Below are 25648 nucleotides of genomic sequence, written 5' to 3'. Positions count from 1 at the left end.
CAAAATCAATTGAAGTTTTCTTATGTTTTATGTGTCTCCGATAGGTTGCTGAAACATTCGTATTGCCTGGGGTCATGGAAGATAATTAACAGTTTGCACTCTGGCTGCTACTATCATTGTCTTGTGATTTCAGTAAAAACTGAAGTGTTGTCTGTAGATCTGAAAATGCCTGGGCAGGGATTAAGGGATTCTTGACAGTAATCAAATTCTTGGAAGTATAACACTGAGACATAAGTAATAATACTGAAAAGACGGTCAAGGATAGCTTTTTAGCTCCTTCCCACATCAGACTGCAAACTACAGGGCCAGCAATTAATTTAGTGGTAGATTTTCTGAGGCCAAGAACTATGGGGTGAAAGGCCTTATTTGCTTGGTCTTTATTCTCCCTTAATTTACTTCTCTCTTCCATCTACTGTTTTTTCTGCTCCTTATCTTTAGCTGTGGCCTGAAAAGAAAGCAGCTCCCCCCAGGAGCTGCAGGGAGGAGAGTCACCCAGTCAGCAGACCCTTGCCCTGGGACTGGTGCCCTGCGGAGAGTTCCCAATCCCAGCACAGGTCACTGCTCTGGCAGGGACAGCAGGAAGGTATGCCTCCCCGGACAGGACACAAGGAGCACTCGCTCTGCCTGAGGCTGTCCCCACACCCGGGTGCGTCTGGGCAGAGAACAGACATCGCTCTCCTTGGGAAAGGATGAATCTCCAGGGTCTCCTATTATAATGTTATAGGCAGGTGGTAGAAAGGTAAGTGGATTGTCTTCTAAACAGCTAAGAATTATTTTCAAACAACACTATGGCCAACCAGGGTATGGATTTGAGTTCAATCTGTGAATTGTTGGTACTAATAGAATCTAAATTTTAATTAGTTTGAGAGACATAAAATTTGCCATGACACAAGCAAAAAAGTTTATTGCTATAGCATCAGCAGTCACAAGGCCATAAAAGAAGTGTGGCCAGCCCATAAACACCACAGCTCCCAATCTTCCTAATGTTTCTCTCCCCGCTACATCTCAGACGTGACGTTGTCACTCTGCCCTTCCTCACATCCCTAAGCTAAGGCTGCAAACACTTGCCAACCACAATAACCTTGGCTTTTATAGTGGAAGATGTCCATTAAAATGAAAACAACAGCAAAAAGGGGAAGAAAAGCAACTATCAGAGGAAATTGGGGTCGTAAGATTTATAACCTAATTTCTACTTACTAACTGTGTGATTCTGAAGTTCAGAGATTTATGAGATTTGCTCAATTTCTGCATTTTAAAAATGGGGCCAAACAAGGAAATAGTCTTACTTCTCTCAAAAAAATTTGGGGCCAAAAGAACTTTTATTGATCTCACAAAGAGGCTGTAAATGTGAAATGAGTTAACACATGTCAAAATTGCTGGAAACTATAAAGCACTGTATAATTTATCATGGATTTCTGAAAAAGCATGATAAGGTATGTTATGGACTGAAAGTCTGTATCCCTCCCCTTCTCCCCGTACCCCCAGTTCATATGTTGAAATCCTAACCCCCAAGGTGATGGCAGTGGGAGGCTGGGGATGGTACTGGGAGGAGATGGAATTAGTGCTTTTATAAAGGAGACCTCAGGGAGCACCCCTGTCCCGTCCACCATGCGAGGACACAGTGAGAAGACGGTTGTCTAGGATCCAGGAAGAGAACTCTCACCAGACCCTGAATCTGCCAGTGCCTTGAACTTGGCCTTCCCAGCCTCTAGGATGGTGAGAAATAGCTATTTGTGGTTTAAGGCAGATGGCCTATGATATTTTTGTTATAGCAGCACAAACGGACTCAAGACAAGGTGTTACCGAAGTTTATCTGTAAGGTGGAAAAATGGTTAGATTTAAAATTTCTAAAGGCAATGGGTGGTTCTGGGCCCAGCACTCAAGGAGCCTGGATTTCGTAGGTCACAAGCCGAGAAAGCGAGGGAGAGGCCCACACCCTTGCCATCTGTTATTCAGCAGCATGTGAGAAATGGGTCGGTGGGGGCAATTCAGAGTAGCTTCTGAGAGAGAAGTTTCCAGGCCATAAAAACCACATCTGGAGTTCATCAGCCTCCTAAGGGCATCATAAATGAAAAGGGCAGCGGCCAGGGGGTGAGGGCGCAGTCTTCGTGGGGAGTCTTGGATTTGAACAATGCAGTGAGCTCACTCTCAGACCACATTTAAGGGTGCGGAGGGAGAGGCTGGTGAGGCTGGAAGATGTGGAGGCTGAGTGAGAGGGTGGGGCAGGCTGTACGTCCCAATTTATCCACGGATCTCGGTCCCCACAGCCAATCTGGCACCGCTCAACCCACACGGAGCTCATTGTCATTGTAATCTAACCACTGGGACCATTATTCTGCCAGAGTCTCACATGAACGTTAAACAAAAAATGAGGCAAGCTGCACGTCGTTAGCATCGCTTCGAGTTTCTACCACAGTGATGTGTGAACGGCTGTGGGTTTTTCTTTCTTTAGCAAAGGCAGACAATTGAGATTTTTTTTCAGGTCAGTGAAGAATTTTAAGAACAGAAATGATTACCTCAGCTTTAGTTCATAAGGCAGAAGAACCAAGTGTGGCAACGGCCACTTGCCCGTATCTTTTGAACACCTTTGACATTCGCCCTCTTTCTTATTTAGGTAAATGACGACTGAAACACGACGTCTACGGAGAAGACCAGAGGATCCTGGGCTTCCATGAAAACCCTAATTTTTTCCTACAGACAAGTGACCACAGTTCTCCTAGTGAGAGGGAAACTCCCCTTCAGTGTTTGGGTCCACCTTCCACATCAGGGGCTGTGGCTTCAGCTCACTGGGGTTAAGACAGGATCTCACAGGGACCCCAAGCACACATCCTGATCATGCTCCGGTGACAGGCCTACTTCCGCCTCTCGGGTGGTAAGTCTGTGGTGCCCTAAACTTGATACTCAAGGCAGCTGTGATTCAAATCTGTCAACTCTAATCACTTCTTACAGAGCAATAAAACCATCCTGGCTGACTAAGGTAACAGGTGTTTCTTTTTTAGAAAGAGCGAGAGAGAAGTCACGCTTGGTGACCACTTACATGACAGATGGGATTTTAGCTTCAGCTGTTCTGTTGAAGAAGAGAATGAGGGCTTCTTTCTGCTGCTGTTTCTGTGGAAGGAGAAATTGAGAATTTGGTCTCCTGCTCTGAGAACTCTGAGGTAGGCTGATGTCATTATCACCGCCACGAGCTTCACAAATCCTAACATCAATCATCAGAGCCAAGAGACCCTGACTTACCCACTTGCTTTATCCAAGCCACAGGAACTGTCTGGACTTTGGTTTTGTCCTGGGAGACACGGCATTATAGCTACTCTGTCATCCTTCGAGAACAGCTGTGAGAATCCAAAATGCGGCAAGGAACATGAAAGTTCTTTGGAAAGGCATTTCAGGTAGGGCCTCAGCATCCATACCAAGCTCAGGTGCTCAGCTGAAATGCAGCCTTGCTAAGCACACCTATTTACTACAGGCATTACAACCTAGTGACAACTTACACATGACATTGGCCCCGGGTGTGCCCCCACCCTCCCTTTTCACCTGCCCAGTTGTATCCACACCCAACTGACTAAGCTCACCTCTAAGATTTACTGAATCAATTCCAACCAACCCCAACTAGTCTATTCTAGTATCATCTCAAAACTATTATTCACGTGTTTCTGGCCTGTCTCTACATAACGTAATTGACTTCGAGAGGAAACTATATTTTCTTTATAGTCTGCATCTAAGTAAATCCCAATAAAGAATGCTAACACAGGAGATGCTTAAATAGTTTCCTGACAATATGAGATAACACTTACTGTCACTCTTGAGTTCCCAGAGATGACAGACACTCTTACCATCAGTGGTAGGGCAGCCGTCTCCTTCCACTGGCCAGCCTGGGTTTACAGATACCCCCACTTTTGGGTTCTGGGCCCTGTGAGGCCAGTGACCCGGCAACTTTGGTTCTTCACAGAACAAAGCAGTAATAACACCTATGGCCCTGAACTCATCAATAACTCAGGAAACAGCCACAGCCAGACTGTACCTTAAATTACAGACACCACAGACGATGAGAAAAGCTACCTGCTCAAAATAGTTTTTTGCCTTTAAACAGCATCTTCCCTCTAGGCCTTGACAAGAAGGAAGAAGAGACCCAGGAACCACAGGAATCCATGGGGACACTGACAGGCAGTGGATCCATTTTATGTTCTGTGTGTCATGGCAGTAGTGGCCACCGTCCATTCTAGTTTGGGGCAGCAGTTCAACTGAACAACTCAAACTTCCTGGGAACTCATGTTGAAGAGGTGATTCTGTGTGTGTATGTGTGTCTTAACACGTTTCTCAGCCCCACGCCCAGTCAGGACTCAGACACATGCACAATTTTGTGAGTGTGGCCCATGAGCTCACACGAAGTCCATTCGTGTCCCTCAAAGGGTTCCCTGCAGCAGGTTAGGCCCTCCAACCGAACGTGTCCCTAGCAGGACACGTGGAAGGGCTAGACAGTGTCAGGCTTCCGTATGATGACCTCACCTGCCATGTGGACCCCTCAAGCAGACTGCACCCCACTCGTCCTTGATCTACAATTTTACTCCCGAGTCCTTCAGAGACTCTTGGCAGGCTCTTCCCTCTGACCTACACCCACTCACTCCACACTTGCTATTAAGAAAGGGGGAGGGCAAAACAAACAGATGGAGAAATGGTGAAAAGCACTTTCAGAAACCCTGCCCCGAGATTTAACATGTAGAGCTGATGTGGGTATGAGAAAACAAACATCCTTATCACACTCGGCTGGGGGGATGGTCCCCCAGGCTAACCCTTTTGGGGATGATTTGTCAGTACATTCCAAAAGCTTTCAAAATATGCCTGTACCCTACGATGCAGCAACTTACCCCTTAAGATTTATCCTCATGATACAACTGGAGGTATACAAATTCCTAACTGCTTTTTCAGTGCAGTATTACTTAGAATAGTGAACAACTGAAATCACTTAAATGTCCAACTAAAAATGATTGGCAAAATTATAATACAGCCAGGTGAGAATCACCAGGCAGCCTTCAAATATTATACTTCAAAAGAATGTATAACATGGAAAAGTGCACAGATACAGTTTTGCAACCTGCTTTCCTCCCCACTTGATGTATCTTTATAAAATCCCAATTCTGCTTTTAAAATACATATGCTGCTTATTACATACATAAGCTACACATATATTTCTATATAAATATATATTTTAAAGCCAAATACACATATATTTTATAGAAAAAAATACCCTAGTATATATGTCAAAATTACATAATGCAAAAACAATGAGTGAATCTTTTTTATGGTATAGTAATAAAAAACATTTAATAAATGTTACTTATTATAAGTACTTTTCTTTTTTTCAGAATTTATACAACAGACATCTATTATATTTTTAATGTGGGAGAAATCAATAGATTTTATCTTAAGGAAAAAAAGCTCCCAAAACTGAGTAGACATAATACTAGTCTATTTAATGATCTTACTTCTTTTGCCAGCCACGGGCTGGGAAATTTTAAATAACCTGCATTCTTTGTTCCTGCCTCCTAGACTTTTATTAAATTAGATCCACTGGGATTCTGAATTTATTTTTCTATGCTGGAATTTGAGTGGATTGTCAAACAGCAGAAAGGTGAGCTGATACTGTCACCAGGAAGCCTGCACGGACTAGCTCCACTTTTCTGCTCCTGGTCTTGCTGATCAAAAAATGGCTTTAGACGGAAGATGATTAGAGTCCGTTTTTCTTAGCCTGTGAAGAGCTATCTATTATTTCAGCTGAAAAATGAGAAAAAGCTTTCACTGTGCATTATGTTTTATAAATTGGCTGCTTCACCTCAGCTTCTGTGATTTAAAGCTTTTCAAAAAATGTCTTCCTCCAGATGGGAAGGTATGAGAGAACAAAGAAAGACTCTCTTCTTAACAGGCCAGCAGTGCTTTGCTGGAACCACTATAATGTGCAAAATCACATGGAAACTTGGGGCTACAGAATCACTATAAAAATGGTGGTGGTGCTGGGGTGCTTTCTGTAGATTCACAGACTAAAACCATAAAACCGTGACCCTCCATTTTAAGTCTTTCAACTCCAGATTTCACAGCCATTCAGGGTTCAGAAGGCATGTCGATGGTCATCTGGTCCAAGCCCCGGCCGGCACTGGCTCCCCTTCCTGAGTTAAGTTGTGGGGGTGCTCCCAGTTGGAGTCACGGTGTGCAGAGGCACCAAATCCAGGGCTTTACGGTAAGAAAGGTTCTGATGTTCTAAAGTGTCATGCTCATAAATTCATTTGCCACTTGGATTTTCTATTATAAAAATGAGTTTACATTAAAGAACAAAAAAGAAAACCAAATTTTCAAGGATTTATCTTATTATCAAAAAGAATTTAGCATCTGGCTTGAGCGTCATGCTGAAGGTAATCTGTACCAGCTCAATTTCTCTCTCTTAGGGACGATCTCTAATGTCCCCAGATGCCAAGGAAGCACATAGCAACTCCTAAGCACTGGACTGAGAAGAGCTCTAGTTTCCTTCTCCACTGGATTCTTTAAGAATGACACCGCAATTTAGGGCTTGTTTTCACACTCTGCAAAATAGCGTTTAGATTCTGGGGTGAAGAAGCAGAGACCACAATCACACAACAGGTGGGACACAGAGCAACTGCCACCAGCCTTCCATACTTTCTGGCACCAACCCTGTGAGGCAGGTCGTGGCCCCCCTTTTAGGTAAGATGAGGGATTTTCATAGCTACGGGAAGTTATAAACACCGAACATTCCTCATTTCCATAGCTCAGCCTTGTCAATTTCATATCCTTGCCTGTAAACTCAGAAATCAAACTTGCAGGTTACACCTACAATCATCTTTGGAAAGAGCCACTCACCTAACTATACACATTGGTGGAAAGTTTAAAAAATGGTTTCAAACCTTGCTGCACTAAGTTCAAGATTCCCATACTTCTTTGTCTTCTTTTTCTTTTTGGCCATACTACACAATTTACAGTTGCCTCTTGACCTTCTGTGACTTTCCTCCTCAATTCAAATGTTCACTGACCACTTTGTCAATTGTCTACACTGGCTATTCTCCACCTGGTTCAGGAGGTGGACTGGGTACACACCAGGGTGTTCTCTGGGGATTCCCATGAACTACTGACAGACTTTCTTCTCTCACACAAGGAACTAAAACATAGCATTTTATAAACATTCAGTTCTTTACATCTAAAAATATCACACTTCTGAATTTTTTCCATCAATATTATATACGCTATTCATGTCCATTGGTTTTCTTGTCTGTAGAGTTTATTAGGGGGCAAGTTAGTAGACATTAAGGTTTAATAAAGTTCTAAGAAAACATTTTACATTGAAAAGAAAAACTATTCATTGAGTTTTTATCTCCAGAAATCAGAAAAAGAGCACCAACACTGATTTTAGCAACAGAACACCCTGGTTCGGCTTCAGGGTTCCACTGAAATACAATTTGAAAACCACTGGTCTATGCGTCCATGTCCATACATACGGAACTTTGTTTGAAAACTCCACGACAAAAAAATTATGCCTGCTCCCTTCCTCCAGGCTGCCCATATGATTATGCATCATACAGCATAAACTAAATACAGCTAGACAGTTAACCAGTGCATCCTCTGCCCTACACTGTTTCTTAAAAGTTACTAGCCAGACTTGCTCATCACAAGGTAAAATAACATTAAAAAAAAAAATCACACCTCTGCTTCCTGTCATTCTGATTTATTTTGCACTCTCCCAGAAGGCTGAGATCTCACCTAGATCTAAGTTTCTGTATACAGGGAATTATCAAGCCCACATAATGCTTTATGATAATGTCAAAAAATGTCAATGACTGTTATTTTCTGGGGAATGAAAATTGCAAGGTTTTATCCCAAGAGGACAGAGACAGAGCTGGTATAGATTACTTTACAGCACTTAGCACAGTATGACACTAAAGACAGACATGAAATGAAAGTGTTTTGAAAAGATAAAACCACCATCTTGGAAAGAGCCCTAAAATATAGGACTAACAGGCTTGGTTATAGCCTCAGCTCTGCCATGGAGTAGCCATAAAACTTTGGGCAAATCCCAATCTCTGTGAGCCTCAGTTTCCTTCTCTGTAAAATGGGGATGCCAACTTCCTGCCAATCATAATGACTGTAGTGAGGGATAAGAGGGTTTGAAAACTCTTTATTATATGTGTCAGTTTGTTGCTCTGACTAAACAAATGGCATGGGATGGTTAGAGGGTTAACTTATATACCAAATACACTTAGGACTAACTTCCAACAACTGTTACTAGACTGAGACATTCGCAAAACACACTAAATATTATTTGCAACTGTCTTTAAGGGATTCAGAATATATATCACCATCCCATGGTTGCCCTGGGATTTATTTTTAAGACCATCCATCAACAGTGATCTATACAAGTATAAAAGTGCAAATTAATAAAAGATTCTGGAAGCAGACTAGGTAGGCTGAGAAATGAAGCGGGCTCCCGGTCCTGGCCCAGGGAGATGGGGAGAGGTTACAGAAAGACAAGGGCAGGGGCGGCTGGGTAATCTCCGCAGAGCCCCTCCCAGAAAGGAGCAGCTGTGGACACACGGACTTCCAAACCCCTCCTCCAGCCCTGGACTCACAGTTTTGTCCTTGGTGGTCATCTCCTTGGCCATGGCGTCTAGGGCAGCTCTGGTCCCAGCGCTGATCTGGCCTGGGGCCACCACCACCATCTTGCGCTGCTTGGCTGGGAGCTGGGAGAGGACGTCACACTTGAGGCGTCGCAGCATGACCGCCTCCTCCAGCAGGAGCTTCAGCTCTCCGAGGTTGGAGGAGCCTGAATAATCCCATCCCCAGGGCATCTGTGGAGGCAGGACAGAGATACAGCCTGTGAGGTTTTCCCAGGGCTGAGTAACAGGGCTGTGAGCTCCAGGTACAACCTTCTCTTCCCTGAGCTCTGCTCAGAGAACTCCAAGTGGCCTTGTAGGATGAATAAAACCTCATAGAATACAAATGAGAAACAGGAAGGAAAAGGGAGAAAGAAAATCAGGAGTGAGGTGGACCAAGAACACGTATCATGGTTTCCCACAGTCTGGCACTAAGCTTTCTAGCCACAAAGGCAAGATGTCAAGAGGTTTGGTGTCCATTACGCTCAAGAACTAACGAGGCACTCAGCTTGTCAGACTACTCCCAGATACTAAATGCAGAAATAATCCTTCCTGGGGCTTACCCTTCAGAGCCCATTTCACAGTGTAATAGATAACGTTGTAATATCTTTATTGGATGAGGTTTACAAGGATTTACAAAGCTGTTCTTCCTCAGCGTGGGTTACGCCAACAGAAACAAGCATGGTGTGGTGAACACCATCGTGGTGGTGGTGGTGGGGGTGGTGGGGGAGCTAAAGGTGTCTGCAGTCTGGCTGAAACCAGAAGTGGGTTTTATTTAAAGTACCCAGGGAGTCCTTCAAAAAAAGAGTTCCTTCATTTAGCTGTTCATGGGAGACAGTGAGCAAGAATGTCTATTTCCTGCCACACAGCTGGATAAGATGTTACCAGTTAAAATAAAAACCCTGTCTTTTGCTAACAACTTCCTGGAAAACAGGACTGACTTCTACGGTCTTGTAGAAAATCAGGGAGCCAGGGTGCCTGCTGCCTTAGAGTTTCAGTTGCTCATCTCCCCTCGTGCCTCAGCCCACCCTGGACTGTGAACTCCTGAGGGCAGGGGCTTGATCATTTTCGAGGGCCAGTGTACCTAGAATAATCATGGAAAATTTATAGGACACCTTTGCCAAATTGAGAACAGGAGGAGGCAGCCCAAGGTGGAAAAATAACATAATAACACTGCTTCTTTTTAAAAAAACAAAACTCTGAAATCAACTAGAAGTTGTCTGCAAATGCCTTCATGCTATGAGGTCGAAAATGAGCTTGGCATGGGGCATTCTCTTCAGTGGATTCTCTTCATGCAAGAATCTGGCCACAAAAAAAAAAAAAAAAAAAGAAACAGAAAAGGAAAAAAAGGCGGCCCGGCCTACCAGCTGCTTTACATAACAATCATGCTAGGAACAAAAGGGTATCATAATTAATTTGGGTATCATGAACCTACATTCTCATATTGTCAGCTCTTAATCTTACAGGTTAAAACCCAATAATACCAAAGGTTGACAGCTCAGCTGATTAAGGGAAAAAACAAACACCTAAGATGATTCTCTGTGTCATCCTTTCTCAGGTCATTTTGGGGAGGAACACTGGAAATGTGTGCAGGCCCTGGCCAACCTGGCTATGGTCACCTGACACTGAGAGGCCCCCAGCCCAAGCCAGGAAACATGCCGAGTCCATCAAGAACACACTGCTGAGCTGCAAGGGAGACACAGCCAAGGAGAGCTTTGGTCATGCTCCACTGCACTATGGGGGTGGCCCCGCTCCTGCCGAATCAAGGCAGAGAGGCCTACTTCAACCCGCAGAGGTAGAGGGCACACGGAGGAGCTGAAAGAATTACATAAGGTAGGTGTTTGTGGATTACCAGTCTCAGAGAGGGACCAACTTGCTGGGGCGGGGCCTCCTTGGCCATCTGCTGGTTGAAAACAGCCCTGGCATACTCTGAGAAGGCACCTGGCAACATTCATTACTGCCAACAGTGACAGGACATCGGATGTGACCAGTCTACAGTGGAACCACGCCCAGGTCCGCCAGCACTGGCTGCAGGCCCATTCGACCCGTGTTTCTCTATGCACTGAGCCAGCCCCCAAACCGCAGAGGTGAGCGTGTTACCAGCCGAGGCCTATGCCATGTCTGGAGAGGCCCAGCACAGAGAATCTCAGCAAAGTCCACCCACGTGAAGGCTGGAGCTCGCACGGGCGATGCATCTGCTGACGAGGAGACCAGCGGTAACAGGGCTAAGCACTAGCTCCGCCCACCCCTCCTTCCTCTGCTCTCAACCTCCAGGCCCCTTTCCTCTGGTTCACAAGAAATGCTGGTAGCACCTAGAATTTTCTTTTCCCTTTGTCTGGCAAGGCCATACTTCTGAAAGCGAGTGGCTTTGGAAGGGACACAGGGAACTGGTGAGGAGGACAGCAGCTCCCGCTCCGCCGGCTGGGTCAGACTGATGAACACTAATGCCCGTCAGGAGGAACTGGGGTTTGTGAATAATGTAACTTAAACATTTAAAAGTCACTGGTTTCCTCACTGGGATGAGAAATGGACAATGGCAATCCACTTTGGTGTACACTGTCTTCCAGGCATATTTGAGAGAGACAGAGAGAGGAGGAGAAGGGGAAGGGGGTGGGGAAGGGACAGGAAGAATGAATAATTAATTATAAGGAATGTTTTGCATCCTACTTCTTCCCACTCTTTTATTTCTCCATGTCATTAAATATCTTTTTTTCCTTAAGTTAAAAAAAGTTGAGGTTTTAGAAGTGGAGACTTTGATCGCAATGGCATTCGGGTTTACGAGGCTTCCTCTGCCATATTTGGAGAAGAGAGGCCACACGGGTTGTAGCTCCAGCGGCATCTGCCCCACTGGCACCGAATTCACAGAAATAATCTGTAGGTCAGAGGCTTCTGGCCTGGTGACCAGGCATGATTCACTATAATGAGTCAACGCCTGTGAGCAGAGGCCCGCTGGTGAGAGCCCACCGGGGCAGCCGGAGATCCGCTCCCTGCCCCGCCTTCCCCAAGGCCCCCTCTGTCTTTCCACAGAGCGTGCAGGGCCTCGGCCCCGCCTGGGACTCACCCCAGCACCCCTCTCTTGGGGGAGAGCCGCTGGCCCTCCTCCACACACCTACGTGTCAGCCACCGGTTTCTTTGTCGGAAAACACTAACCCGGACCCACCACAGGCGTTAAAGCTCAGAGGGGCCTAACCCCTGAGGACAGGCCATGGTCAGAGTTAGGTGCGAAGCAGAACTGAAATCTGGCCTGCGCTCTTATGATCACACCATGGCCAAAGGGAAGGCGCAAAGGCCAGTGTGAAAGTCAGAGTGAGGGATGCTCTGGGAGGAGAGGGAACGGAGAATAAATACCCGCTTGGCACCACAGTAGCGAAGTCCAAAGGCGTGGAACTGAGGGAAGAAGGTTGGCTTGACGGCAAGGATCTGCGTGTAGAGCTCGGCAGGCCGGGACATGGCTGGCGTGCCTGACAGTAAGATCACCCGCTTGGCAACCTGGAAGACAAACAGTAGAAGATGCCAAGAGGCGCAGAGGACAGGCTGGGAATCTCCCTGGTGCCCTGTGAGCTGGAGACGATGCCCCCGGAATAGTATGTTCCCCTGGAATCTTGCATGAACACCTCCAGTTTCTGGTACTTCTCAAGATTACTCACCTCAGAACCAAGGTGGATCTAGCTTCCAAACACATGAAAGCTGGCCTCACACCCCAGTTCCGTGGGGCCACACCCTGGGTGGGAAGTCTAAGTGAAGATACTATGACTGGAGAAAAAGAGCACGCATGCTCCAAGAACCTCACGGTGTGACACGTGTAAGAGGCTGGACGTCCTCTCCTAAGCTGCCTCGACTGTGCCCCCTGTCCACCTCTACGTGAGCACTTAGCACACTACACTGAATTCCACCTTGTCTTCTCCCTCACTGGACTGCAGGCTTCTTGAGATTAAGGACCGGGCTGTGATCACTTTTATATTCTGTAGCACCATGGCTGGCACAAAGTAAGCAATCAATAATTATTCATGTTGCCGAAAAGTATTTAGAAGGAAGCTAATGAGCATCCCAGGAAACTTGGAGTGAACTCAAAGAATCCAGCATTGGAAGAGGAAGTGGGAGTATGGGAGACGGCAGCAGCTCTGAACTTTTTCCAGGATAGACTTCTGACCCCCAGACCGAACCTATGAGCAGATAGCAACACCTAGGACCAGTCCTTTCTCAGTCCCAGGAGGAAGAGCAATGGCCTACATATAAGCCTCTATTTGATTTTCTTTAGAGGGGAAAAAGAAAAGGCCGTCTCTAACTCAGCTGCAAAATGCTTTTCAGCCTTGAGATCTCTGACTCAAGCTCATTTTGCAGTTAATAAGGACTTTAAAAGATGGGACCTGGATCCATTAACACTACACTCAGCCCAGGCCTGCAGCAGCCGTGGGCAGCATGGGCATAAATAGTTGGTGGATTCCAATGACAGACTCCAGGTTCCCCATTATCCCGACACCAGCCTGACCCAAGGAGACCAGACCCAAACATCCCACCTCTTACTCAGATGAGAAAGAGGGCGAGATAAAAAAGGAGACACTTCCCACTGTATTAGAACATGGAATGGCCAAAGATCACTGGAGGTAAAGTGCATTTCACCTCTGGGAAGGGGCCCTGCCATGGGCTCAGTTGTCTAGAAACAGCTTGTTAACCACTGTCACCTTGACTTAATGACAGCAGCATAAGGCAACTGCATGCAGTCAATCACCTACAGGAGGAAATTAGGTTTTCAAATGGATACACTGCCTCATAAAAATAAATAAATAAAGATGCAACAGAGGAAAGAAAAATGATTCTTTATAAATATACAATATATACAATTTTCAAGACGCACTTCTGCCCTCTCAGCAACCACCAATACCTAATTCCACTATGACAGGAGAGCTATGAATTTCTCCAGCTATCATTTTCCGCAGTTCAATTACCCGGTCCTCTAATTTCCTGCACGGTTTAATGCAGACTCATTAAAATAACAATGAGCTTCTTGAATGACGCCTGTAGCATCGCTTGCCTTGGCTCAAGACCATTTCAATGAAATGGGGAAAATGAAAAGTCTTATCAGGAAGAAAAAATCAGCTCATCGTCCCAAAGCTCTTCCCCACGTCACTGCTGCTGCAGCCTAGGGATGCAGCCTGGGCAGCAGCTCACGGATCAGGGGATGGAAATTAACCCCTGATCCGTGTTCTCGGTCAGGTACTCATAGGATGGAGTGAATGCAGAGTCAGACCAACCATACACGGTCCAACCGTGGAAAATGGATGTTTGTGGGTGTGAACAGGCAGAGGCAGCATCATGGAAAAAGAAAAAGGCCAGCTGTGAAAAGAAGCCAGGACGGCATCTCATCTCCACGGAATGATTTAGCCTGAGCAGCCCCAGCACGTCTGACTGTCAGCACTGCCACCCGTGAGGCCTTTAATCGTGCCCCGCTGCACATGATTTATACGTCACTCTCCACTTCTGAGAACTTCCAATTTAGGAAACTATAATTGCAGAAAACTACATAAATCAACACTAAATTGAACACTTCACAGTTAACTCCTCTGGCACTCAAGAAATGCACAATGGAACAATGTAAAAAAATTGATTTCTATTTGCCTTTGGAGAGAAGTCTGGCGATTCACACGAGCAGGGGACCCCTCCTGTAGCCTGCCTGATCACTGCGGGAGAGCAGACCCTCCAGCTGACACCACTCCCCTCTGACCTGGAGAGGCAAAGAGCCATCTCTTTAAAACGCGAAGGGTTTTGGGTTTTCTCTTCTAGGTGCAAGGGAACTGGGCTTTCTACTCCCGCTTGTGTTATCACATGAAAAGCTGGCCATTGCAGTGCTGTACGGAACACCCAAAGCCTGGTTACAAAGCCACCACAAGGGAACAGATGATACACATTATGGCAGATTTATACAACAGAATACCATCTGCAAGAATGAGGTCGAGTCATCAGGAACAAGGTGGAATGATTACCAAGATACAACACTAAGGGAAAAAAGGTAGGTGCAAAATGGTGATTGTCGAACACTCGGGAGGGAGAAAGGAAACACATGTGCGTGTACTTTCATGGGCATGGACTAATTTTTAGAAGTAAACCTGAACATTGGGCAACTGTGGCTGCCTTCAGGGAGACGACAAGGGACTAGGAATCCAGAGGTGGGAGAAAGTTATTTTTCACTGTACACCCTTTTGTACTATTTGAATATGCCATCTGTTTAAACTAATGAAAAAGGAAAAAGAAAAAGCTCATACACCTTAGACCACTATTCTCATCCAGCCAATCGGCAGAGATTAAAGGACTCTACACACACAAAGAGAAACAGCAAGTTATTTGGAAAGGATGTTGGGATTCTGAGGGCCTTTTTCCTTCTAAAGAAATAATCTAACTGGTTTAACAATAAAAAGTACTATAAATAAAACACCACTAAAGGAAACTCAAACACACACCTCACTGCTCAAAAGGGAAAAGTCTGATAACATTCAGACTGGGGTCACGTGGAGAAAAAGACCGTGTTATTCAGGCTGAACAGGAGTGAAGACGGTGCTGCCCGAGCAGCCTGGACTGCAGAGGCATCTATCAAAAGGTAAAATTATGACCCAGAAACTCTGAGTGTAAGAATCTGTCCTCAGAGGACAAAGTATACAAGCTGTGAATATACAGATGACGTTCATTTGCAGAATTACTTATAATAGCAAAACAGCCTCTAACACTATGGGCTAAATTATGGGATGTGTCCATACAACGAAATGCTCCCAAGCCATTAAAAATGACAATCTTGCCCTGCAACTGACGTGTTAGAACAACAGTGGTTTTCTATGTTGGAAGGAGTAAAGGTGATTTTAGTTTTGTTCTTTATAGTTTCTGTCTTGCCTACTTTCACGTAGTTGACACTTAATCAGTGTGGGTTTGCACTGCACGGGTCCACTTATCAGCAGGTATTTTTCAATAGTAAACTCTACAGTACTACATGGTCCAAGGCTGGATGAATCAGAGGATACGGAGGAACTGCAGTTGCCAAGGGCCAACTAACTATAAGTTAAGGGCAGACTGACCCCCACGCTGTTCAAGGGTCAACTGTATATGACAGGGACCACCTTGCTTAGCATAGCCCAGGCGAATGGTGCTGCAGGGGAAGAAAGATGTCACACTTCCCAGGGGACAATGACGCCAGTTTCTTACAACCTCAGCGCCATGTCCTCTGCACGCAGCTGCTGTTTCCATTCACGAAACCCGCATTATCTGGCCTGGCTCTCTCACAGGCAGTATGAGCTAATCTAATTACCTCATTATGGACATTTGCTGAAAATATCTTAAAATACTAATTATCATAACACAGTTCTATGAGATGCACAAGTTAAGACGAGCAATCAAGTGCTATTAAATTAGGCCCTTATGTGGCTTTTCAAAGGCATTATTTACTTCTTCCCAACTCTGTTTATTCCCAAAATACTTTAATTCATTTCCTTAGAGTATATAGATCAGTGGTTCTCAAAAGAGAAGGGGAGGAGTGATTTGCTCCCTTACCCCCAGGGAACATCTAGCAATATCTGGAGACAATTGTGGTTGTCACAACTGGGGGTGCGTGCAGCATTTAGTGGGTAGAGGCCAGGGATGCTGCAAAGCATCCTACAATGCTCGATACAGCCCTGTGGATAACCAGGAACTGTCCAGCCTAAAACAGCACGAGTCAAGAGCCAAGGTTGAGGAACGCTGGTCTAGATGAAAACACAGCAGACAGATGAGAGGTTTGATTAACAGAATAACACAGAATGTCTCATCCTCCATCTCCACTCAGTCACGTTAAAATTCCAGCATCACGTGAAGTCAACGTTAGGGGCGAGCGCAGCTTCAAGATGCTCATCAACAGGCTATGCTCATGGGTCCTATTTTGAAATGTCAATTCATCCAAGTTCTGCTGCATAGGCAGAGTAACATATACTAGTTAGCAGTTAAAAGATTTGTTTTAAATGTGTCACTTTGAAAAAGACCCAAGATATTAAAAACGTAAACACTGCTTTAAAAGTGTTTTAAAAGCTTCTGGCTCAGAAGCACATAATTTAGAAACCAATATTTAAGTCCATATTGTCTGGCCAGGCAATGAGTGAATTAACAAGACAGCTACTAAGAAGCTTTGCTGTTTATCTTTAACGATACAATCTATCTACCATGCAGTTTCTTTTGTCTAAATACTCAGGGGTACAGATTTAATTTTAGTTATGGCTGTAATACCAGAACCATAGTACAAAGGCCTATTAAAATTTTTCAGAAGAAAACAATAAAACCTCCCAAAAGAAAAGTCACCACTCCAGGAAAAACATTTCATTTAAGTGTGTCCATAAATGGCTCTCAAGCTATAAACATTTGTAGGTAATACGAGCAGAGGATCAAGCTTTTTAAATAAAGGACTTTTAGCTTTGGAGAAAATAACATACTCCTGCTTTGGAAGATGTATTATATTACCTGCTGTTCCTAACACAAAGCAAACTTGAAATGAGTAGACACTTGCATGTGTTCTACGGGGAGTTGGAAAAAAACTGAATTAATTTTCAAATACTAGTAAGTTTCACCAACATTTAGCATTTGTTTTCCCTAGTTTAGGTACAATTTAAAGCTACTTAAAGCTTCTTTTAAGCAGAAAAAAAAAAGGCTGCAGTTTTAAAATGCTTATGAAACCCAAAGGCTGCTTTAATAGAGTCCAGTTTGCTCAGTCCATACAAACCAAAGGAGAGTCCCCCAAAGTCCTCTGTGAGATGTTTCTACCTAGTTATGAGAGAAAAGACTACTTTTCTAACTGTACTATTTTTTCCCGATAGTAGGATAAAGCTCACTACAAAAAGATGGAAGGAGATGGGGGTCTTCCCTCTGCCGGGACACAAAATATAGACCCAGATGTGTGTGCCATACAAAACAGGGAGCTTATACTGCAATCAGAGTGGAATGCTTTTGGAAAAAGACTTGAAGCTGCACTGTACACACACACACAGACACACACAGATATACACACACACACACATACACACACACACATACCCCTTCTGCTCTGAAGCCAGGACTCAAGCAAACCGCCCAGCACAGGTTTAGACCACCCCAGGAAGGGAAGTGCACGGTTGGCCCTCCCATTAACATTCTTGGAGCTGCCCCAGAAAAGCGCATCATCTTATAAAGCCAGTCTTAGCTTTGTAGCGCCTCCTGCTGGTGACCATGGCCTGGTTCTAAGTCTGCATAACTCATCGCCCTTGGTTCCAGCACCATGAGAGCTTTGTGACTTAGAAGACAGGCAGTTCCTCCTGGGCTACTTAGAGGACACGCTGCTGGAGGCTGTCCCTCTGCCTCATCCAGAAGGAGCCCAAGAAGGTTCTGGAGTGAGTCTCGACCAGGCCTGTGACCTTCAACAGGTCTTCATCTTTGAGAGACAGACAGACACACTGACCCCTGGTTCCTTGGCAGGATGCTAGGAAGAAAAACTAATCTGGCACTTAAGCCCTAAGTAGAGATGCCCTGAGTCGATGCCAAGTCACGTCCACGGCCTGCAGACCTGAACTTGCAGCCCCTGTTCCCCTTGGGCCCTTGGCCAGCCCAAGCCAAATACAGCGGATCTCAGCGCCAAGTGCGCTCAGGTACCAGGTCTGTTCTCAGCAGCACTCACCTTGAGGAGGGGCATAGCCGCGCGACAGCGGGCAGTCTTAATATTTTTGAGGAAGTGAGATTCATCCTGAAAGGGAAACAGTCATGTAAGTGAACAAGACCAAATCCTGAATGGACGGAGAGAAGGCCCACGTTCAGCCTGGCCCCAGCATGGCATTACATTGAGTCTGCCTCCCTTAGCACTTTCTCATTCAGGGAGAAGGCTGTGAGCCTGGGTAAGGCCCAGGCTCCAGTGCATCTTCTCCATGACATTCCCGGCAAGATGCTTTATCTCTCAGGGACCGTTTTCCACCTGCCACGTGGGTTTGGCGACTCCCCTTCCCTCCACCTCACAGGCTGCACAGAACAAACCACTGAAAGGTGGTTTGCTGGTTTGCAAGATGCATCTGACATCTGCAAGGCACAAACACAGTGTGCTGCAGACCCATTGTGTGCCAGGCACTGGTGTGAGGTGCCGCAGCCCCCGCCAGCCACTCTGACACCTGCTCAGATCGTGTAACGCATGCTGTCACCAAGGTGGATGCAACACGGGACTGTGGGAACTTAAGGAAAGACGACGTGATTCTCTCCTCAAGGGACTGACTGTCACGTTTAGAATGTGGAGTTTGATTATTTAGAGCTCTGTATTCTGTGCATAAGCAAACTAGAATAAGTCATACTTTACAAAGCCAAACGAATAACTAACACTTCTTAGGGGGAAAATTCCAAGTTACTTGCTGTGTGATTTGGAGCAACTACTTGACCTCTCTACAGCGCCAGTTCCTCCATCTGTAACATGGGAACAGTAAGGGCACCTAACATTATCACGTTGCTGTCTTAAATGGACTGATGCACACGAAGCCCCTACAAGAGTCCGGCCACTTAGACAGTATCAGTTGCCCTAAGACGGGGACACCAGGGAGATCCCAGCTCTGTCCCTGAAGATGATCTATGAGAAACCCTGTTCTGTTTCAGCTACGATGAACCAAAAAGGAACCCAAAAGCACACAAAGGGGAGTGTGAGATGAATCCCCAAATATTAAGACAATACCTACTCTCAGAAGCCTGGGGTGTAACATTCATGCTCTTGTCTAATGATGATCCTGCCTGACAGCCAAGAAAAAGAGGTTTAGAAAGCAAAGTAGCAGAAAGTACAGAGGATACGGACGGGAACAGGCTCTTTCCACCAGTGGGTAAAAATGTACCACTATTATAACTCATCAGAGGGAGAGGCTTTATCCGAATCTCTTCTGAGAAGTGTGATATCACAGAACCAGCCCTTTATTCCTTCCAACAACATTGCTCTGAAATCAGAAGATGACAGGGTTCTTACTTAACTGAACAGACCAACACTGGTGGGGAGTGGCTTGCCAAAAATCATATGGAAGGTCAAGTGTTGAGCCAGAAACAGAAAAACATGAATTCTGAAGCAGATGCAACCCAGCTTTGATTAGTGTCTCTTCACCCTGCACCTGTGGGCAAATCAGGTGCCCTCTGTCACTGACAGTCTCGTCAGCTGTGAAAGTAACATCTGCCTTCCAGGCCATGGGAAGATCAGCCATCACAAAGTACCCCCTGGATGCTTCTTCTTCCTACACACTGTACAGTCATTGCCATCATGCTGCAAGACTTCTTTTAATGTTTTCATTCCACATGTGTGCTGATATCTTTTCAAAGACGTACATAGATCTGAGCCAAATCAGTAATGACTCCTCCCAAGACTCATTACTCTTAAAGCTTTGAAAAAATGCAAATGTTTAAGTTGGCGTATGCTAAGAACACAATATGGTTCTCATGTCCAAATTACAAAAACAGACCCCCAAGGTCAGTGACTGTGTCTTCTCCTTCCCTTCTGAGCGCCCACAGTCCTTGGCTTCCAGGTCTCTGAAGGCACTGGAATGGATTGTAAAGATCTGCGTGTGTGTCCACCTGTCCTGCTGGACTGCGGCTCCACAGAGGGCAGGGGCTGACCTTCCTCCCTCCGCACCCTCCGTGCACAGCACTGTAGGGCGTGGAGCTGGTTTCAACCTCTAGTTAGATGAGTGAGCGGATAAGTGTGCCTCCCACGGCCACCAGCTTGCTGCCGGGAAAACCAAGGCATGGTCTCTACCGCAGTCTGGTTGGTGGGGGCGATTCAGAGGCTCTGGAAGGGTTTTCTAAAAGCCCTTCCCTGCCTCTCCTTCCAGGTGAGATAATCACTGGGTTAAGAGGAGCAGCGAGGTCTGGGAAGCCACTGTCCATGGAGAATCCTATTTTTAGAGGAAGAAAATACCACGGGCTTTTTCAAGTCACACATTTGAATAAAGGACATTTCATGTCACCTGGAGGCACTGGGTTTCCCTGTTTTGCCAGGAGGAAAAGTGAGGATAAACTTCCCCTGGAAATCACCCACCACACGCTTTGTCCTGGAATGTGTTACCAGGACTGGGTGTGGGAACAAGACGGATGGGGATGGGGATGGGAGAAACTCACACCTTTTCAGATCTATGTTTGAGAGTCATGTAGACACACTGAGTGCTGACAGAGGAGGCTGGAAGCAGGTGTCCCCAGACCTCCCTGATGAAGTACGAGAGGAGTTAGAACAAGGAAAGTTGGCAATTAAAAGATGTGTCGCCACATCTGAGAGCAGGACACTAAAGACTTCTTTAAAAAAAAAAAAAAAACCCAGGGTAAAAAGTACTTTTTTGGGAGAGAAGTGTCTTTATATTGGCTGGAAGAAAATCTGTCAACTGTCTGAATGCACATCTAAGTCATCCCGACAAGAGGCACCAGATGAAGGCACACGCCCGTGCTGTCCAGCCTGCAGTTCCTGGAGCCCCAGTAGTCCTGGGTCCACATGTTCGCCTCCATCCATGACCCCACGTGGGGAGACAGGGGCCAGAAACCCCTGGTGCAGAACCAGTAAATCACAGGTTTTTAACAAACCCCCAGGAGATTCTAACGTGTAGCCAGGGCTGAGAACTGCTAACTGAGAGGAATGAAATGTTGGTTTCCCGCAAAACAGACAGTGATTTCCATTCTCCTAGAAACCTAGTGAGGCTCTGTGACATGGACAGGGACACTCCTGGAATTTTTAAGGAGAAAGCTTCCACAGAGATAAAGCACTAAAGATGGTGCCAAGTCACTTACAATGATGACAACTTTAAAAGGGGTTTTGAGCTGCCTTTCTAACTTGCTCAGGAGGTCAAAACTGACAATGTTGACCAGGCCAGCCGTCAGGCAGTCCTTCCCAGTCACCACGACATTGATGCGGTCTGGCCTCAGAGACGGCAGCCACCGACGGAAGGCCTGGGGACGACAGGACAGAACAAAACTGAAATGATGATCTGGCCTGGCAGCAGACAGCTGCGACCCCCGCCAACCCACCCGCTGACTCTCCACGTGGACCAGTGTTAACACCCCCTGAAAAGAAACTCGGTCTCCTTCTCTCCCCATCCTCCTGCATTTGTCATAACCTTGTCCCACGGGCAGCAGTCATCTCCCTTGTGCTCAGACCCAGCCCCCTCACTTCCCACTAACAGGACACTTCCCCTTGGTAAGCAAGCGCCTGTTAGCAGTCACTTTGGGTGCCTGGGTTCAACTTCTGTCACCTTTAGCTGGATGGCAAGTTTCTGTAGGGAACGAATGCATCTCTTTTTAAGAAGAATTTTATAAGGGATTGTTAGCAGAGCCTGGTACACCGAGGGCACTGATGATGATGAAAATATTCATGTCAGTGTTCGCTACAAAGCCAGTGGACAGCCACCAGGTGCCCCTGTGTCAGCAGCCGGGGGTCTGGTGCTCCTGGCAAGCCTGGGCTGACACAGTCCTGATACTAGAGTGCCAGTCCTTTCTCCAGGCTCCATCCTGCTAATAACCATCTTACCATATGACCCTTCCCTGGCATCTCTGAGGGTGCTGTGGGAATCGAAGACACACACAAAATAAATGTGTGTCGAACTGTTAGTTCCTAGAGGTTCTAGCACAACTCAGATCGCAAGGACAGAAGAATGATACTGGTTTGACACACATTTTTCAAGTTTCGCTTTCTCTCCGATCGGAGGGGCATATCGGGCATCAGGGCCCCTGGCTGCAGGCAGAGCTGCCTCTTCCCCAAGAGCAGCTCCTGGGGCTGAGTAAAAAGCCACAGCGTGAGGAAGCCAACAGCCGCCTCGGGTAGCATAAAGCAGGGAAGAGCTACGGACGATGAACCAGGCCTTCCTTCCTCAACTTTGCTTGCGTGGATTTTTATTGGTTTCACAGGAACCCTCTGATCCTTGCATTTATGGCTGACAAAGCTCGTGGCTGAGTGATAACACAATGTTCACGTCGGGTTCTCCAGCCATAGAGGTTCCTAGGAGACCGTGACTATCCCACCCACACCGCCTCCTACAGGGTGCAAAGCCCCCGAGCCATAAAGTCAGAGGGTGCAACTTCAAGGCCCGAGCTTGGTAAGGCCTTGACTTTCCTCTCTAGAGGCGTAACCTGATCTAACCCAGAAAACCAGGAGCCTGGCCAGCCTCCTGCCTTCAGCTGAGACAAGATCTTTCAGGCTCCCCAGGTCTTGTTCCCAAACTATCATTTCATGGCTCTAACACTGAGGAAAACCCTTCTTTTTAAAACCACACCAGGAGAGCTGACCTGCTCCCAGGTGAAGCGCACGGATGAAGGTACCACCACCAGGAGCGGCCACTCCTTCTGGTAGTAGGCCGCGATGCAGATGGCTTGGATGGTCTTTCCCAGGCCCATGTCATCGGCCAGCAGCAGGCGGCCTCTTTTCGCGATGGCAAAACTGAAAGCAGATAAGGTGAAGAGAGGGCACCACGCAAGTCCCACAGTGCTGGTTAACCTGCCATCGTGCCCCCACGTGAAGCCACCCTGCTGCTAGGCATGGGCTGCCTGTTCACAAGGAGAGACCTGCTCCCCAGAGCAGGAAGACAGGAGCCAAACAGGGGGCAGAGTGATAACAATGAAGAAAAGGCTACAAATAGGGACAACGTGAAATGTCGTCCAAAGGTAGGGAGAAGCTCTAGAAGACAATCAGGTTGTGGGAGCCGAGGGAGAGGGTTCCAGGAAGGAGCCGTCCTCAGCCCAGGGCAGGTGAGGCCCAGGGGATGCGGAAGGAGGATAGTGGGAAACAGCCCCTAACGAGGTGCTGGGAGGGGGGCGCTTGTCACATCAGGGATCTGCTGGGAAAGGAAGAAAGACGACGATGGGGCAGGGGGGTCAAAATAAGGCTTTCTCAAGATCAGAGAGGGCTCTGTGTGCATAAAGCTAGCAAAGACAGAAGATGCTGGAGAAAAGGAGGACAGCCAGAGGAAAGGATGGAGCGATGGTGTCTGTCTAAGACAGGGCACCAGCCTCAGCAAGGGGTCTCATTACCCAGCAGCCTCCAGGGTCCCCCAGCCCTTCAGAGCCGCAGCCCTTGCCAACAGTGTGTGAAGGGGTGTGGAGTTATTACCCTGCTCCTTCAGAGCCCAACTGGCCTGGAATCCTAATTCCACCTCTTGGGAGCTGTACGCCTTTGTGCAAGCTGTCTGACTTCCTCGTGCTTCAGCTATGACGTGGGACTAACAGCAGGAAGCACCCCAGAGAGCACTGCCAGGGTGCATAATGTTTAAAGCCCTCAGAACAGCGCCTGGGGCCTTCGAAGGTGCTGAGGAAGTGTTTCTCTTATAACTATTATCCAGGGAGAGCCTTTTGTTTCAGCCTCTGAGGGGTAGCTATCCATTTGGCTTCAGCCCCCCGGTCATTCCCAAACCAAAAAAGACCCCTGAATTTCATACTTTCCTTTCACCCTGCCTTGAGGTAGCCCAGCTTAGGAACAAAGTGATAAATAATGAGAACAAAGACAATGCCAGGATGATAAACAATCACCTGCTGAACGCCATTTAACAGGATAGTTTAGTATTAAAGAAAAAATGCTGCACCCACCGTCGAAGACATGGATTTTGGCCCCAGTTCCCCTTTTGGAAGCTGAGTGACTTTAGGCAGATGACTGTCTTTCTTGGTCTCAACTCACTCCTTATTAAAAGGAACTGTTTAGATATTGGAGCAGGCTGATACATATCTAAGGGATTCTGCCCTGTACATTAAAGGGAGTTTTCAATTTTAGTTCTAACAAAAAACAAAGCAAAACAAAAAAACCATGGGATTGACAGCCCTCTTCTCTCAATACCAAACTCCTCGGGAAATGAAAATTGAAATCTGGATTTAATTGGAAGTTTTGAAGAAAGGCTATAAGTACCATTGGCAGTTTCAGAGCGATCAAGGAAAAGATGGCAACAGCCCCCGTGCGCTGGCTCTGACGCCTGTCAGCCCTGGGGTGCCTCACACAAACAGCGTCTCAGTGGCGACAGGTTAGCTGGAGAGGCCAGCACACACCGCGTGGACCCAACGATCTCTCTTGGAGCCATGAGGAACCTGGACTCTGAAGATGGGGGTCGTCCAGAGCTGGGTGTGGGCAACCTCTCTCGGAGTTAATGAAGGAGCCAGAGGAGGAAAGATGAAAGGGAAACCGAGCCCGAGCCCCGGTGAAAGGAGGCCCAAAGGATGTCTCGACAGATGAAGGACTGAAATGGCAAAGCGTGTTGTCTGAGAGAGAGAGCAGCACCCCGGCTATTTCATGCTAACACCCAGACCCTTCTAGATGGCAGTGAAAGAGGAGCCTTCGTAAAAGAAGGAGCGTCTGCGTGAACCCGTCCATGGAGAGTGATGACATCCGAGGAGAGGGCAAGAGGAAGATGAAGGACCTACTTGACCCCAGTCCTCTGGAAGGGCAGCAGGCTAGACACAAGCTTGGAATCCACCCCGGAAAGGTCTGCCTCAGGGATATTTGCCACTGGACAGAGAGACGTCTTCTCGAGCTGAGAAGCGAAAGCCAGGGTGAGCGTCTTGGGCAAAGGATCCAGCTGAACTTGGGGAAGGCAGCGCGCCCTTTCAACTAGAAAAAAGAACAGAGGCGAATGAATTGGAGTGTCAATGCCCAGGATCTCCGTGGTGAAAGCAGGGACTTCGAAATACCAAGGTCAGGGGCTGGAATTCTGCTGCTTGCCATCTTCTCCAAATAGTAACTGGAGAGAAAACTGGGTGCTGACAGATGCATTGTGGAGAACTAGCTTGCCCTCTCTATTCCCACTGTCTGCAAACCAGAGGGCAGTCAGTAATGCAAAACTGATTTTCTTCACTACACAAACACTGGAAAGAGCAAAAATGTTTTTATGACTGATTTCTTTTAAAACCAAAGTAATTTTTAAAATTTATCTTGGTATTCCCATTCAATAAATAAGAACCCATATTCTTAAAAAAAAATAATCACCCCAGGAAAAGCAAGACTTAGAATGAATAAATCTTGTCTTGTTTCCATTCTCCCTATGTTTTATTTT

The 25648-nt window shown here is 46.5% G+C and overlaps 1 protein-coding gene and 1 pseudogene across 3 annotated transcripts in view; one reads left to right on the top strand and one right to left on the bottom strand.

Annotated features, from left to right (window-relative positions):
- The window catches only part of SMARCAL1 (SNF2 related chromatin remodeling annealing helicase 1), a 51432-nt gene that overhangs the window by 12545 nt on the left and 13239 nt on the right, over positions 1-25648 (bottom strand). For all 3 annotated transcript variants that reach the window (XR_012507160.1, XM_010948727.3, XM_010948729.3), the window contains 7 exons: positions 25020-25206; positions 22905-23055; positions 21414-21572; positions 18307-18372; positions 12000-12140; positions 8628-8846; positions 3038-3108 (listed from right to left, as the gene is read on the bottom strand). Coding sequence is in view for 2 of the 3 variants with exons in the window: in XM_010948727.3 (XP_010947029.2) it covers positions 3038-3108; positions 8628-8846; positions 12000-12140; positions 18307-18372; positions 21414-21572; positions 22905-23055; positions 25020-25206 (994 nt within the window). In the remaining variant the exon portion in view is untranslated. The remainder of the gene's footprint in view (positions 1-3037; positions 3109-8627; positions 8847-11999; positions 12141-18306; positions 18373-21413; positions 21573-22904; positions 23056-25019; positions 25207-25648) is intronic.
- LOC123615033 (tetratricopeptide repeat protein 23-like pseudogene) lies at positions 10183-11842 on the top strand (annotated as a pseudogene).

Source organism: Camelus bactrianus, chromosome 5, assembly GCF_048773025.1.
Source record: "Camelus bactrianus isolate YW-2024 breed Bactrian camel chromosome 5, ASM4877302v1, whole genome shotgun sequence".
Lineage (NCBI taxonomy): Eukaryota > Metazoa > Chordata > Mammalia > Artiodactyla > Camelidae > Camelus > Camelus bactrianus.
The sequence above is the reverse complement of the archived record's forward strand: the minus strand, read 5'-3'. Positions and strand labels throughout refer to the sequence as shown.